At 56.9% G+C, this 15,605-nt stretch overlaps 1 protein-coding gene across 2 annotated transcripts in view; it reads right to left on the reverse strand.

The window, feature by feature from the left end:
- Positions 1–15,369, reverse strand: part of ZBTB16 (zinc finger and BTB domain containing 16) — a 183,534-nt gene extending 168,165 nt beyond the window's left edge. Inside the window, exons 1-2 of one of the 2 annotated variants that reach the window (XM_046015655.1) lie at positions 14,992–15,369; positions 10,659–12,016 (exon numbers count right to left, since the gene is read on the reverse strand). In XM_046015655.1, coding sequence (XP_045871611.1) covers positions 10,659–11,926 — 1,268 coding nt within the window. In that variant the 5' untranslated portion in view covers positions 11,927–12,016; positions 14,992–15,369. Of the gene's footprint in view, positions 1–10,658; positions 12,017–14,621; positions 14,962–14,991 lie in introns of those variants that run through there. The other variant, XM_046015656.1, reaches the window with a different exon arrangement.
- Positions 15,370–15,605: the final 236 nt, after the last annotated feature.

The raw sequence follows: 15,605 nt of genomic DNA on the forward strand, positions 1-15,605 counted from the left end.
TGCTCATGGCGAGGGTGGAGGGGAGAACTCGCCTCCCGGGGGTGCAAGAAGTGGGCCACCGTCCCATCTCCAGATCTTCAGGTCAGCTGCCTCGACGCGCTGACTTGCTCCTGTCCCTTCTCTCTGCACCCGGCCCGCCGACTGGAGAAGAACTTATTTTTATTTTTCCTTGAATTGCTGTCAGTGATCCCAGAGACAGATGGACAGATTCGTTTTAAAGTTCTGGAAGGAGGCACCGTCTCTAAGCCCCTTCCCGCCCCCCCGCCCCACCACCGGGGCCAGATTCCTAGGGCTGTGCCTCCCAGTGTCCTTCGCTCCTTTGTCGCCAGGGGCCTTTCACGCAGCAGCAGGGGCGAAGGCAAGAAGTAAGCATCCATTTGCCAGACAGCTCACAAACATCTCCTCTCAAAGAGTCAGGCCAAAGCTTCTCCCCAGAATGAGGTCAAACGCTGCTTTTCTCCGCAAAAATCACATTTACAAACATGACTCGCAGGCAGGAGGAGGAGGAAGAACGACCAAGGAGCTTTTCTTTGATTCCAAGGCTCTGATGAGGAAGAAAGTCCCGAAATGTTCAACGGAAAAAAGGGCTAGGCCATTCTTTCCGAAATTTCTTAGAAAAATATTCCAACGAGAAAGAAAGAAACAGACACAGCCTTTCAGAGAGGGCCACAGACCACGCCACGTGCCTGCCCTGGGCTCTGTATTCCGAATGCGTCCTCTTATGGGTAAGACCACGGCAATAGTACGAAGTCTACGTTAGAACTTTCTCCCAGAGAGGAGGAAGCCGGCAGTTCAGTATCTGCCCGGAGCCGCAGAGCTTCTAAGAGGCCAAGGAAGAATTCAAACCCGGGTTCCCAGTGCCCACCATTCTGCAGCCAAGGATTCCAGAAACTTCTGACATTGCAGGAATGCAAAAAACCCAGCAAATCATCATCCCTGAAACGTATCCCCCCTCCCAGAGACAGACAGCCCCTGTCGGCATGTGGGGGTCTGCCCTCCCCGCACCCCACACACACACATCTAGGCACACGGTCAGCTGCCGCCCCACCACCAGCCAGGCGCAGAAACGGTTAAGTCATCCTCACGGAATAAATCAAAAGTTCAAGGCTGCAGCATACCACAATGATTCCCTCTTTACATATGACAAGAACCAGAGAGGGGCTCAAATCCCAAGCATCCTGAGCGGCCCGCACAGGTTACCCCACCAGGGTCAGGGCCACGGACCTTTAGAGGCAACATTCATTTCCTGAACAGGACAAGTTCTCCTGACCATAAAGCTAATAGGAACTTCCTCGCACGGCGAGCTCCGGCTGACAAGGCTACTTGTCACCGGCCACGCAGGAGGAGAGCGCTGGTTCCCATTAACGGGTTATGACGCCAGGTGTTACTAATAAGGTACATCGGCAAGAAACAAGAGGCGGCTAAGTTGTCTCTCCGACTCTGGAAGTAATCAGGCCCGGGCTTCGGGGCTGGGGAGGGGACCTTATTTAAAGAGAGGCTGGGGGGAGTCGGGGGTGGTAAGCCACGGTAGACCCCAACAGCATCTAACCCGCTGAACGGCTTAAATACATTTCAAACAATCCCTCTGCATCTCCCCCAACAACCATAAAAGACTCCCCCAAATTAATGCTAATAATGTCTCCCCAGCACTCCAGGCCTGATGGATCACCAAGGGCCCTTACCGCCGGCCACATCTGCTTCTCACTATGGCAAGGAGAGTTGTGCCAACAGGACTAATGGCATTAAGATCACAACGCTTGGCTAATCCACTTAGAGACCCACACCGGGCGAGGGCGGCAGGGGGGCTCAGCGAGCGAGCAGCCCCCTTGTCAGGCTGGGGTCACCAAAAAAAAGCGGGAAGCAGGGAGCAGGCCTCACACGGGAGTCCTGCTGTGGGCTTTGGGTTACCTGCTACCTCATTTAACGTGCTTAAAACCACATGCAGAGGTAAGGAGCTAAGCTCCCTCCCTTGGCAGGACAGGGACAGGTGGCGTCCTTTGCCCAGATTCACAGTGCAGCCCCAGCACTCACACCCACGTCTGTGTGACGTCAGCTTGCTCCCCTGCACCGCACACCTCGCCCCTACAAAGACAAGGGTCTGGCAGTCCTTCTCTCTTACTCCTTACACATCTGCTGGTGGGGGTTTGTGTCGGTGCCCAAGTCCTTCCTTAACAATTCCAGGGAACCCAAATGGCCCAAAGGAGCACCTGGTGGGCTCAGTCAGAAGAGTGGGCGACTCTTGATCTCGGGGTCTTGAGTTCAAGCCCCGTATGAGGTGCATAGATGACTTAAATTAAAAAATAAACCTTTTGGGCGCCTGGGTGGCTCAGTGGGTTAAGCCACTGCCTTCGGCTCAGGTCATGATCTCAGGGTCCTGGGATCGAGTCCCGCATCGGGCTCTCTGCTCGGCAGGGAGCCTGCCTCCCTCTCTCTCTCTCTGCCTGCCTTTCTATCTACTTGTGATCTCTCTCTCTGTCAAATAAATAAATAAAATCTTTAAAAAAAAAATAAAATAAATAAACCTTTTTTTTTAACGATTATTTATTTATTTATTTGAGAGAGAGAGAGCATGAGAGGGGAGAGGGTCAGAGGGAGAAACAGACTCTCCATGAAGCTGGGAACCCAATGCGGGACTCGATCCAGGGAATCTGGGATCATGATCTGAGCCAAAGGCAGTGGCTTAACCAACTGAGCCACCCAGGGGCCCTAAAAAAATTAAACTTTTAAAAGATATAAATTAAAAAGTCTCCAAAGAGAGGAGAACGCTAAAAACCTCTTCCAACTGGCCCCGCTATTTCTCCTCTTCATCAAAAGCTCTGTGACCCAGTCTCCTAATCACTTTGCCAGGGACGCCCGGGGAAACAGCCTCAGGAAGGTCTCCGCGTTGTCTAACCCAGCCTATCCGATGGCAACGCTGAACGCAGTCTGTTCCTGATGATGGAAATCGGGGCTTGAGGACAGAACCGAAAGTGAGCTGGGGCTCAGAACTGCTCAGGTTCTGGCAAGTTTTCAGCCCAAGTTTCCATCCTGACAACGAAGTACCGGATCCCCTGCTCGCAGCTGCAGAGATAAGCCTCACGCAGGCAAAACCCAACCATGGTTTTTCCAGACTGCGCCGGCATAATAAGGACACCGGGGCTTTTAAGGGGAGACGGTAGAAAAGGGGATTTCTGATTATGCTGGCATGAAATTAACAGCAAGGGATTTTTATTTTTGTAAGTGGGTTTTTTTTTTCACTCTCCTTTTCTATTTTGTTTTTTGTGTTGTTTTTTTTTCCCCTTTTTTGAGTCAGCATAAGGGTCTCTATCACTAGAAGCTGGTCTTTCTGTGTTGGTGAGAGATGAGGTGGTGATGACTTGCTCCGGGGACTTCTGTGGCCCCGACTCCCCAAAATTGGAATCCTCTGAAGTAAGCAGCCCCCATCCCTACTTTCCTCCTCTCGTGCCACCGGAGAAGACTAGGAGGCCAGAGGAGACCAAGTGATGAGCCGCGTGGCCACTGGCTGCAGGAAACACGGAGCTGGTCCTTCCTGTATACCCCCTTCCCTTCTGATTCTGTCCAGGCCCAAAGGTCCAAGCAGGGCGTTGTGGAAAACACAGTGAACTCGGGGGGCCCAAAGTCTGAGCACAAACCCTGACACCCCCTTCACGGTGTTACCGCGGACAAGTCTGTTAACCTCCCATGCTTCCCTCTGCCCATCAGGAAAATTGCAACTGGTATCTCCCTTGCACGGCGGCCAGAGCGCATGAGGACAGCCTGACTGTGGATGCACTTAGCACAGAACCCGTCATGTACCAAGCACTGAAAATGCGGTTTCCAAATCCACTATTAGCTGCATGGGGTCGGGGTGGGGGGCGGGGGGCGGCAGGGAAGGAGCCCTGGAATGCCCACCCACCTCGAGCCCAGACTTCCCTCCATAAGCTGGGGCTTGTGCTCCTCATCTTGGTGTCGACCACACTGATTTGCTCGCCTGGCCACGGGCACGGGCTATTGGACCCTGGGTGAGCCTGCTCGGCATTTGGAACCGATGACGGTGGAGCACTGCCCAGCTAAATTTAAATGAGAACTGGAATGACTCATCAGGCCACGGGTCAATGGGACAAAGAGTACCCTGGCCACCAGGGTACAAGAGATCAGCTTCTGGGGGTGTGGGCGGAATGCAGGTGCTCAGGGCGTATCGGCCCCCAATGGCGCTGCATGAACTAACACCTCTGGGGGGAAGCAGGCCCCGGACCAGCTCGGATGCATTTCCTCCCCTGCACGGCCAGTGTGCCATTTTACAACAAGAGCCGTAAAAACACACATGGAGCATTTACTCGGTGCCACCATTCCTTGCACTGGACAAACGTTTGCCAGTGAATCCTTGTAACAACCCAGTGGGTAGGAGCTGTTATTACGCCCGTTTTACTAAGGAGCCAACAGGCACAGAGAGGTTAAGAAATACAACCACAGTCACACAGCTGCTACGTGGTAAAATCGGGATTCAGGCCCAGATAGCCTAATTGGCTCGAAATACACATTCACTATGTGGAAACGTCAGAGGTAGAGCAGTGGGGATGCCTCGGCAAATTTTTTTTTTTTTTAAAGATTTTACTTATTTATTTGACAGAGAGCGAGATCACAAGTAGGCAGAGAGGCAGGCGGAGAGAGGAGGAAGCAGGCTCCCTGCCGAGCAGAGAGCCCAATGCGGGGCTCGATCCCAGGACCCTGAGATCATGACATGAGCCAAAGGCAGAGGCTTTAACCCAATGAGCCACCCAGGCGCCCCAACCAAGAGTCAGGGCTTCCACCCAACACCACGGAAACAGAAACTTAAGAAAACCTTCCATTACCGCGGATAATTCAGGAACCCTCCAAGGGGCACACTGAGGCTCGCCTGTGCTCATTTAGCAAGATTCTGAAGTCGCTCAGCTGGACTTGTTTTAAAGTCATTAATTTAAAAAAAATTAAAGTGATTGGAAATGTTTTTCCCCTGAATTAGCAAGAAATGAAAGAGTTGTGAATGGAGTTTGATTTTAACAGTTTAGGATAATCACTATTTTAAAGATTCATAAATAGAGTTCCTAGCACAAGCGGGCGGCGAACGTGTCGCTGAGCTGAGGCGTTCTTCCTTCCTCTCCCTCCAGCAATTAGCAGCTCCATCCAATAGTGGCAGCAAATTAAAATGGGACTTTTCTCACTGAGATGAGAGAACAGGCCACTTCCCTCCACTGGAAAGAAAATAAAAGAAATCATCTTCAAAATGCCCCAGAGATCAGTCTGGAGCCCAGCTGACTCTGTAAGTATTAAAAAATGAAGCCGGAGTGGACAGGAGAAAATAAGAGGGAGCCCCTATTTTAGCTGGCTGACTGCCAATCCAACAGGGAGCCAAACACAGTTCACCGAAAGGACCCCATGAAGACGTAACTGCATGCACAAGGGGTTAAGGGAACTTCTTAGAGAACAATCCAGAAACAGCACATCTGAGCACCTCGTTTTACAAACGAAGGAATTAAGCTCACAAGGAAAAAGAGCCCGACAACAATCACAGAGCTAAAAACCACACGGCAGAGTCCAGAGGCCTGGCCTCCGCCCCGGCCGGGCACAGCAAACACCCTCTGAGCCTCCTGCCGTCTTCCCAACTCCACAACTAAGGACCTCTCCAAAGGCCAGATTTCCAGGAGTCCCGGGAGGAGACAAACGTAAGTCATTCATCACCCCCAAAAGGGCACTTCCTGGAAATAGAAATGGATTCAGAAGGGATTTGAGCAAATCTGTGAATGACAGAACAGCCACAAATAGCCGCTCAGAGAAGTCCGGCTCTACCTGACCTTTAGGACTGACGTCAAGGAAGATAGCCGTGGCCCCCGATGGTGATATCCGAGGGAAGGTGCTGGCACCCAAAGACTAGGTCAGATGGACCCGCCCCAGGACAGCAGTGTCCATGTGCTTATATGGCCTGGCGCAGAGCACTCAGGACTGGGCATCGGAAGGGGAGCTGGGCTCCTGACCCTATCCATTTATAGCTACGTGACCTTGGGCAAGTCACTTATTGGCTCCAAATCTCCTTTTCCTGGTCTGCAAGGTGGAGCTAAAAATGGTCCATGATCCCTGATCCAAAACCTGTGGGTACTCCAGAAAGCCAGACTGTTGGGATTTTAGGAGGCGACTATGGACCTACAAACATTTGCCAGTCCCAAAGGAGTCTAGGGAAGCACTCTGTAATCAAACACATTAATATTTTTGCAACGAAACATATGAATATTCAAAACAGACGAGATAAATATAGCCTCCCATCAGTTCCGATCAGGTTTTGCCACTCAATGGGTTGCACAAAACCTTTTAGCTTTCAGAGCTTCTCAGACCTCACATTCAGATAGGGGATGATGGACCTGACCGAGCCCATGTAGGGGAGGATGAGGGGTGGACAGCGAGAAAGTCACGAAAAGTGCTTGGCAAAGAGAGAGCTACCACTGATCAAAGGCACTGTGAATACGACTGCCGTTGGCACACTCATTCCCAGCAGAGCTGGCTTTGACCTCAGAGGCACCTAAAACCGGCAGAATGATGAGAGGCGACCCAGAAGAGTGAGGGCAACCGCTGAGCTCACCAAAGTGGCCGAAACCAAGGTCAAGAGCCGCTGGCCTTCTGGTCGACCGCTGAAAATGGAGCAGCTGGCCACCTGAGAGGGACCAAGGCAAAGGGCCAGGCAGAAATCTGTCATCTCAGCTACGTGGTTCGGGCACCCTAGAGCCGGCCCCAAGAAGCCTCTGGGAAGGGCAGCACACGTGGGCCCCGGGAGCTGGCTGAAATCATTCCTTGTGTTTCCCGAGCATCCCTTCGAGAACCAGGCAAGAGTTCCTACTGTGTGTGCACAGGGTCACGCTGTGGCCGGGCTAACAGTCTGCTGGAGGAGATCCAGAGGCCCCCGGGGGAATGAGGCCTGGCTCTGACTCTGCAGCACAGAATTCAGAAAGAGTCAGATGGAGACTGAGGGCCAGGAATGAGGACTGTGTTCACACCTAAGTCAACCACACCGCCCGCTGTAATCTTATCAACCGGTTGTCTAACTCGGAGAAGGAGAAGGTGCACCGGGGTCAGGTGAGCTGGTCCCTAGCTCATCCCTGCTTTATCAGATCCAGCTAAGCCGACGTGCAGATCAGCTCCCGTCTTTCAGAGACAGAGAGAAAGAGAGATGAACCTAGAGAAGGCGTCCAGTCCTCCAGGAGCGGGCTGTGAAGCTCCCTCCCTCAGGTACTGTCCTCTGCGACGGGAGCACACTGGAGAAGGTCTGGCGCCCAGAACTTGCTCCTCATCTGCCTGGAGAATGTGGCTGGCCTTTCGGGTCTGCCGACTTTCTGGATCCTTCAGGTAAGCGAGCCCCATTTAATCTACCCAAGGAGCCTCTGCCCTGTCGTTCCACGGGTCCCTGACTACAGGAGATGCTGCCTGCACGTCCTTGTGGCGCACCGCGGGGACCACCACCGCCCTGTTCCACTCTGTCGGAGGCTCCGGCTCCCTCTCACCACCTGGGGCTGAGGCGACCCAGTGGCGGGATTCAGAGGACCCCTCCCTCCCGCGCTGCTTCCCTGCCTCTCCTCCTCCCTCCTCTCCGCGCCCTTCTGTTCCACAAGGATCCAGGCAACAAGCCCACTGGATACTTAACCTTCAGCAACGCTTTAGTCTGTGGCTTCAAAGTAAAATAAAAACGAAACCTGTCTCTTGTTGTTTTCTCACGTTTGTTGCTATGTTTACAGCCAACCGCCCAGCATCCGGACGCCAAAATCTCCCCCTCTGATGGTCCGGTCTTGCCCTCTTGTTTGTACCCGTGGTTGGGATGTGAAGGGAGGTACAGAGGAGAACAGGAATTAGGGAGTTTAATCTTAATCTGGGAGTTTTGAGGGAGAGGGGAAAAGTCCTCCACAAAGTGCATCTGACTGGGAGCCGGGGGGGCGGCTGCAGGAACATCTTCTCCCTTCCTTGATGTCTTCAGTCCCCACAGCTTTCCACCCAAGGCCCTGCCCGAGGCTCTTGTTTCTTGGGCTGCAGCAGCTGACTTTCCTCCCTCAGTCAAAAGCAGCCCTGCCATGTCAGCAGCCCACAGCCGAGGATCCCTGGACCAGGGCCTTCCCTACATAAGCTCACAGGGACAGGGCCTTTCTCCGCACTGCCTAATGGCCAGCATGGCAGCAGGGGAAGGCAGCGCTATGGATACTACATTCTAGAACTCAGATCGAGACAGAGACCTGAACAAAATGGGGGACCAAAGGTTCTGTGGTCACCTGCACACTTCCTATATGCCCCTCGCTCGCTGCACTACGGATTTCTGGAAGTTTGCCAATTCAGCACCATCCTCGACAGACCATCTCCATGTAAAATTTTTTTTAAGTTAAGCTCCACACCCAGCATGGAGCCCAGCACGGGGCTTGAACTCATGACCCTGAGATCAAGACCTGAGCGGAGATCAAGAGTCAGGAGCTTAACCCACTGAACCATTCAGGTGCCCGATCTCCGTTTTAAGAAGAGTAAAAGAGGCGCACCTGGGTGGCTCAGTGGGTTAAGCCTCTGCTTTCAGCCCAGGTTGTGATCTCAGGGTTCTGGGATTGAGCCCCGCACCAGGCTCTCTGCTCGGTGGGGAGCCTGCTTCCCCCTCTCTCTCTCTCTGCCTGCCTCTGTGCCTACTTGTGATCTGTCTGTCAAATAAATAAAATATTAAAAAAAAAAAAAAAAAGGAGAAGAACAAAGCTCCAAAAGGTTACATTGTGATCCCAAGCTCCACGGAGACGTGGCTAGTTCCACGGCCCGTTTTCCGGGGTATGTAACGTAGCCAGGCCTCCGCCTCTGCCCCGACAGCGGGTCCCACAGAATGGGAGCCTGGACCCACCTAGGAGGGTGGCGTCTTCCGTAGCCCAGCCAGTTATAGAAGCAACCAGGACCTGAGGAGACGCAGGAATAAAATGACTTTCTGCCATACCCCACTCCTCACGCACATATCCAAGAGAATTCACATCCGGGGAAGATGATAGATGTGTCTGGTCAAGTTTGGGGAGGGGGGCTTCCCCTTTGGCAAAGTTTGAGCAAAAACAAGTCTATTTCCGAGCGGCACGAGCATCGGGAAGACACACCTCACTGGACGTTACTGTTCGCACCCGCCGGAAAAATTCGGCTACATTTAGCTCAGCGGCACTTTCCACAAAGTCAGTCTCACAGCCACCGATCAGGCAGGGCCGGAGCAGCTTCCAGCTGGGCGTGGGGTGACCAGCCGACCTCCAGATGCCTCTCCAGCCCCCACACCCTCTCACTCGCACCCCTGCCCCTGTTCAAGTACAGGAGGAGCGGGTAGAGGAAGGTTGCCAAAGGGCAGAACCCACCCAAGATCGGCAAAACAGCAGGCGAGAGGGCGTGCGGGCAATATTATCGTGGATGACAATGAAAGTGGTCTTCCTGACCCCGTTCACCGGACCCAGGGACCAGAGGGTAGAATGATGGGCACATTGTTACAACACACCCAAGTCAAAGCCAAAAAAACCCTCCAAAGCCAAACCCAGCCAAGCCAGAACCCGATGAGTTCTGTCCATATTCACTCCACTTAGGAGGAACGATTCTCAAAACCCTCTGTGTGTAGACATGATCCTCTCCAGCGCTAAGCGACTCCAAGAGGCGGCCAAGTGCCAGGAGGCTAAGACCTGAATTTGAATCCAAGCCCCGTCTCTTACCATCTATGTGACCCGGGGAAAGGGTCTTAGCATCCTCCTATGGGAAAGACGAGCACCTCCCCTGCCGCCCCAGCTCAGAGGACTGTTGTAACAAAAACGTGGCTCCAGGTAAAGCACTCAGTCCTGAACCAGGCGTGCCCCAAGAGTTCAATGAATGGTCATCTCACAGAGAAAGAAACGGAAGCCAGAGGGGAGCCAGTGTTGGCCCCATGTCGCACTTAATTCAACGAGAGCAGAGAAGGGATGAGAATAAGACAGCAGGCTGCAGAGTCCGGACGCTCGTCCCCATCCTTCCCCCTTGAATGTAAATCAGCTCCCTCCAAATGTGTTCGCAGGGGCAGAGAACGAGGTGGGAGAGGAAGCCACATTCCTGGTGATAAACGTTCACGTTTATTATTATTATTAAGCGTCATTCCTGGTGAACGTTTATCACCAGGAATGTGGCGTGGAACCCGCAGCTGCTCACATCAGCCCCTCCCGAGCTTGGAGCTGCCCAGAGCGGGCCTTGGCAGGGAGCGCTCCCAGGGGACCACTCCCCGGGGACCTGGGCACCTGAGTCCCTGAAACCCAGCAAAACGGCCATGGAAAGGCCGTGGGAAACCCTCTTCCCCAATCCCACTTTCTCTTCTCCCTCCCTCCAGCTTACTAGTCACTCCAGGCAAAGGCGACCAGACCCAACAGCAGAAAAACCAAATGGGAGCCCAAAAACACAAAGCGAGAGAAGAGCTGCGCCCGAGGATTCCCCGATGCTTAGGGAAAGACCCCAGACCCTCTCACCACATGCGAAGAGTATGCCCCCCACCCAAGCCAGGACTTGGAAAAAATGGGGTTTTTTTTTTACAAAGAGCAGGGAGGCCAGGGCAGCCAGGCCCCAGGGCACGGGGGTAGCTGGGTATCTGAAGGCGGGGCAGAGGGCCGGGGCTGGGATGTGGGGTGTGGGGTGCGGGACCCCAGAGGGCCTACCTGTGCTGCTCCACGGCCTCGTTGTCGGGGAGCTCCACCCCGCACACGCTGCACTGCTCCCCGATGGTCCGGCTCTCGGACTTCATGCCCACAGCCAGCTCCCCCAGCTTGTTGAACAGCTCCCTCTGGATGAAGCCCTGGGGCAGCAGCCCCCCGTAGGTGCTGAAGTCCATGGACACGGCCAGGGTGGGCTGCACGTGGAGGCCCGAGGTCACTGACGACGGCATGCTCAACACGGCGTCGGCCTTGTGGTTGGGCAACACGGAATAGAGGCCCAGGTGTTTCTCAGCTGGGGGCACGGGGTGCTCGGGTCGGCCCGGGGGGCCCTGGCCGGCTTCGGTGGGAGGCGGCAGCTGCTCTGCGCTCTCCTCGCGCCCGTAGTGCAGCTCCCGGGCGCTGGTGATGACGCTGCTCCGAGTCGGGGTCCCGGGCCCCTCTTTGCCCCTTTCCTCAACTTTGTCCCCCACGGCGCCCGCCATGCCAGACTCGGTGGCCCCAGGGCTGTCCTGGCCGGGCACCTCGTCCACCTGCATCATCTCCGTCTTCACCTCGGCCACCCCAGCGTGCCGCCCACCTCCGGCCAGAGTCGGCTCCTCGGGCCCCGCGGGAGGCTGGAGCGTTCCCTGGAGGAGAGTCTGTCCTATGGTCATCAAGCTGTCCACCGCAGCCTTGGTGGGACTCATGGCCGAATGACCGAACGAGGTGGAGACAGAAGGGCTCTGGTCCACCATGGGTCCCGGGAGGCTCTGTGCGGCCACACTGGCGTACCCGCTCTCCTCGCTGGAATGCTTCGAGATGAAGATGTTCTTGAGGTACCGAGCTTTGCGGTCCTCTTCCTCCTCGGCCGCACCATCTGCCATGGTGGCCTCCGTGTCATTGTCATCTGAGGCCTGGATGGTCTCCAGGATCTTCAGGCACTGCTCCTCTAGGTACTCGATCTCTAAGATCTCGGCTGCGTACAGCAGGTCGTCCAGGTCCTCCGCCTTGGCTTGCAGCGTGGCCGTGTACGCGTACTCCAGAATCTGCTGGAAGGTCTTTGGCGAGAGGAAGTCCAGCGTATAGTGCTGGCTGTTGCGGTGGAAGAGGATCTCAAACATCTTGCTGGTGCAGGCCAGCACCGTCCGGTGGGCATGGAACTCCTGGCTGTCCACCATGATGACCACGTCGCACAGCGTCCCCGCCAGCCGCATCTGGTTGGCCTTGCACAGGAGCCCCGTGGGGTGGCTGGGGTTCTGCAGCTGGATCATGCCCATCTTTGTCAGATCCATGGTGCTCCCCTCGGCTTAGGCATGAGGCTCTCTTTCCTTCCTGGCTCTGCGTGGCGGGGCTGGGTGGGTGTCCTGGGCCAACCGAGAGGGCTACGGGGGACAAGGGAGGGGGAGGAAATGAGATGAGAGGACAGAAGACAGATCAATGTCTCTAAAAAGAAGGTGTCCAACAACACAGCGCCCCCATAGGCCCCCCTCACAGTGAGACAGTCTCGGCAGTTGTGATGGGGGTGGGAGGAAGCGTCCTAGAACTCTGCGCATGTGCCCTTGAGAGCCCAGGTATGAGGAGGGTAAAGAGAAGGTTCTGCTTCAGCATACACCTCATTCACTGCTCTGTGATGTCTGTCGGCTGAAGTGAAATGGGAATTACTGCGAAGCCTTGTGAGTCCTAGGCTTTCCTGAAGCCTGAGAGCAGGGCCTCCCATAGACGCAACAAGGCCCATATGCGTTAGGAGGCAGAGTCAGCCTGTCCTTTAAGAGTTTCAGCCCTTCCTTTAGTCCATGAGAGCCCAGGATCTCACTCTCAAGTCCCCTGTGCAGTAAGCCTCATCTTCTAAACAAAGTTTTTCTACATCCTGCCTTGCTGCGGCAGCCGGAGGAACACAGGCAAGCCCACCCGGGACACGGGGCCTATAGTCCTGACCCACAGCAATCTTCCAGTTAGGCTGTACCTTCTCTGGCCCTCCCATGGCCAGGCAGTGCCTTCCAGCCTCTGCCCTTGCCCTCTTCTCAGGGCTTCAAGGGACTGACCCACGGACACCTTGACCCCACCCCCAGGCACCAACAGGAATACACATAACCCTCACGCTAGTTTGGCTTACTTCCCCACATAGGTGCCTCAGAGCTATTGCACACGCAATCGGAAATCTGGACCGCATGTGCGTGGGCATGTGTGTGCAATGCAGCAGCCAGAGAGGCACAGTTAGCACGTGTATACATGCTTCTAGGACATGCCACACCTACCTCCTGCCCACAAGTTCCTAGTGGGCAAGGGGATCTATCAGATGCGGGAGAAGAGGTCACAAAAGATCTAGAAGAGGTCATAGGAAATATGCACCCCTCTAGCCAGCAGTGTACAACCGAAGTACATGAACTCCAAGCATGTCCCACAGGCTCCAAAGTCCTGTGCCCACAAGCAGCAATTGGTGCTGGACAAGGCTTGGAGGCACCAGAAGTGAGACCCGCACCAGCGTCTACCAGTATGAAGAGAGACATACTGGCTGGGAGACAAAGGCTTCTCCCAAAGCGCTGTTTGGGATCAGTAACAGGGCTCTGGGACTCCCTCGCGGGTTTAAAGTGTTAAAAAGACATCACCTAGACCCAGGTGCCCCCCCCCACTCTGCCTTCCTGTGGCCAACGCCACAGTGAAATGAAGTGGAAGCACCGCGAAGGCTGGCTCTCCCTGGCTCTCCAAACAGGGCTTGCCTCCGCCCCCAGAAGGAGCCCTATTGGCTCCAGAGCCACAGATCTCACGCGGAAAGGGTTAACAGGACGGCTAATCAAGACACTTTTGCTGCCCACCCTGGGGTGGGGACTAAGGCCATCCGGAGTGGAACTGCCACTCATCTGCGCCTTGCCACCGAGCGCTTGCCTTCAGACCCAGGGGCTTCGGAGAACGAGGAGGGGCCTTCAAGAGAATGGAAGCTGGGCCACCCGAATTCCTTCCCCAAAGCAAGTGCCCTGGGTCCTGCGGGAAATCAGGGTGCTCTCGGGCAGCCGACCCCACCCAGGGCTCTGCGTCCGGGATCAGGTGGGCGCCGGCTGCCGCGCTCAGCCCGGCGGCGGCGCGGGGGAACGCCGACGCTCAGCCGCTGGAGCTCCCGGGGATCGATCTGGCTCCCACACGCCCCCAGTCCCCGCCACCCCCACGGAGACTTGAAAGTGACTTCGGCAAACTTGGGGAAGCAACTTTTCCCGGGGAGGCAGACGGCGGAGAGAAAAGGAGCGGGTTAGGGAAGAGGGAAAGCGAAAGAGACCCGGACGAAAGGCGAGAGTCCCGGCAGGCTGGACGCCTGGGCGAGAGCGCGAGGCGGCGGAACCGCCCCGCGGCGAAGGGGAAGCACAAAAGCCCGACAGCGAGTTATGGAAGGAACGGCGAGCAGGGAGCTGCCGGCCCTCCCTCTCCGACCCAGGGCCGTGACCCCCGGCAGCGACGGGCAGGGTGCCCGGCCGGGGCACGCTGCGAGCGTCCCGGGGAGCCGGCGAGTGAATCGCCGCACAGCGCGTCCGTGCGTTCCCGTGGGTCCGCGGGCTGGCGAGACAGTGCGCATTTCCAGCGCGTGCGGGAGCGTTGGAGGGGCTGTGCGAGCGAGCTGCCGGCGCGCCAGGCTGGGAAACGCGTCCCGAATGCATCAGGTGCAGAGCCGGGGCACCCACCGAGCGCGGCCCGGAGCGCACAGCGAGCTCCGGTGCCACGGCGGGTCCCGCCCAGAGCCGAGGAGGGTCTGGGGCTCCGCCACGGCCGCCCCTCCCCCCAAAAAGGGTGGGGGGTCAAGTCCAATCAGGAAAAAAAAGCCCACCACGTTTTTCAAAGAGAAAGCAAAACCCAAGTGAATCCGAGTCCTGTTCTCCTCCGCCCCCAGATCCACTCCTCGGATCCTCGGATTCTAGCTTCCCAGCCGGCCGGCGAATAAACACAAATAAAGCACAACCCTATCGCGCCCGCGCACCGGTCCGCATACATATGAGCACCCACCGGCTCGCCGCTCCTCCGCCGGCCACTGGTGGTACAAAGCCTCCGGTTCCCCGACCCTCCGCTCGCGCCTCCAGCACCCCCCCCCCAAGACCGCTCTGCCCCCACCTCTCACCCCGACCGTGCCCTAGAGAGGAAAGGTTGGGAAGGCAGCTGCGCCCAAGCTGACAGCCGGGGCTCCCCTTCTAGCCGACCCCCAACCGGCGGTGGCGACGGCTGCCGCAGCAGGAAGGGAACAAGCCGAATAAAATAAGGCACCAGCCCGGCGGCCGAGTGGCCGAAGGGAGCGCGCCCCTCGGACCTCTCCAGCCCCAGGGCGCCCCGGCGCGCGCCTACGGCTGAGCGGTGCGCCCCTCCCCGGCCCCTCACTCACCGCTGCCGAGCCGGGCGCTGGGGGTGGGTGTGCGTGCGTCTTGGGGGTGTGTGCCTGTGTCGGGGAGGGGTGTTGCTGGGAACTGTTGCTCTCGGTATCACGGCGGCAGCGGCGGCAGCGCCCGGCAGTTCGCAGTACCCGCTCTCATCGCCCTCAACTCCTCTGTGCTGCGAGGTTAGCAAATCACCACCGGCTGCGGCGCCTCCGCCGCGTCCCACGTCAACGCCGAGCCCCCTCCCCTGCGAGGCCCCGGCGCCTCTCCATCTTTAGTGCTGGCGGCCGAGCCCGGCTCGCTGCCCACAGCTGCCCCCCTTCCCTCCCCCCTCCCGCGCCGTCCCCGGGCTCAGCCCGCCCACCCCCACCCCCACCCCCCTCCCGCACTGGCCGAGCCCGCGCGCGCTCCCCGCCCCACCCCTCCCCTTCCCGCCTCCCCTCCCCTCCCTTCCCCGCGCGCGGCGCTCTGGGCTTCGCCTGACATCTAGCTGCTGCTGGGGCGCCAGCGGCCGCCGCTCACCGGCCCAACGGAGAGGGAAGGAGGAGCTCGCGGAGAGCGGTGCCAGGGACTCGGAACCCTCCGTGCCAGCAGTGGAGGTGAGGGGCGAGGAGCAGCCCCC

This window comes from Meles meles, chromosome 8 (assembly GCF_922984935.1).
Source record: "Meles meles chromosome 8, mMelMel3.1 paternal haplotype, whole genome shotgun sequence".
NCBI lineage: Eukaryota > Metazoa > Chordata > Mammalia > Carnivora > Mustelidae > Meles > Meles meles.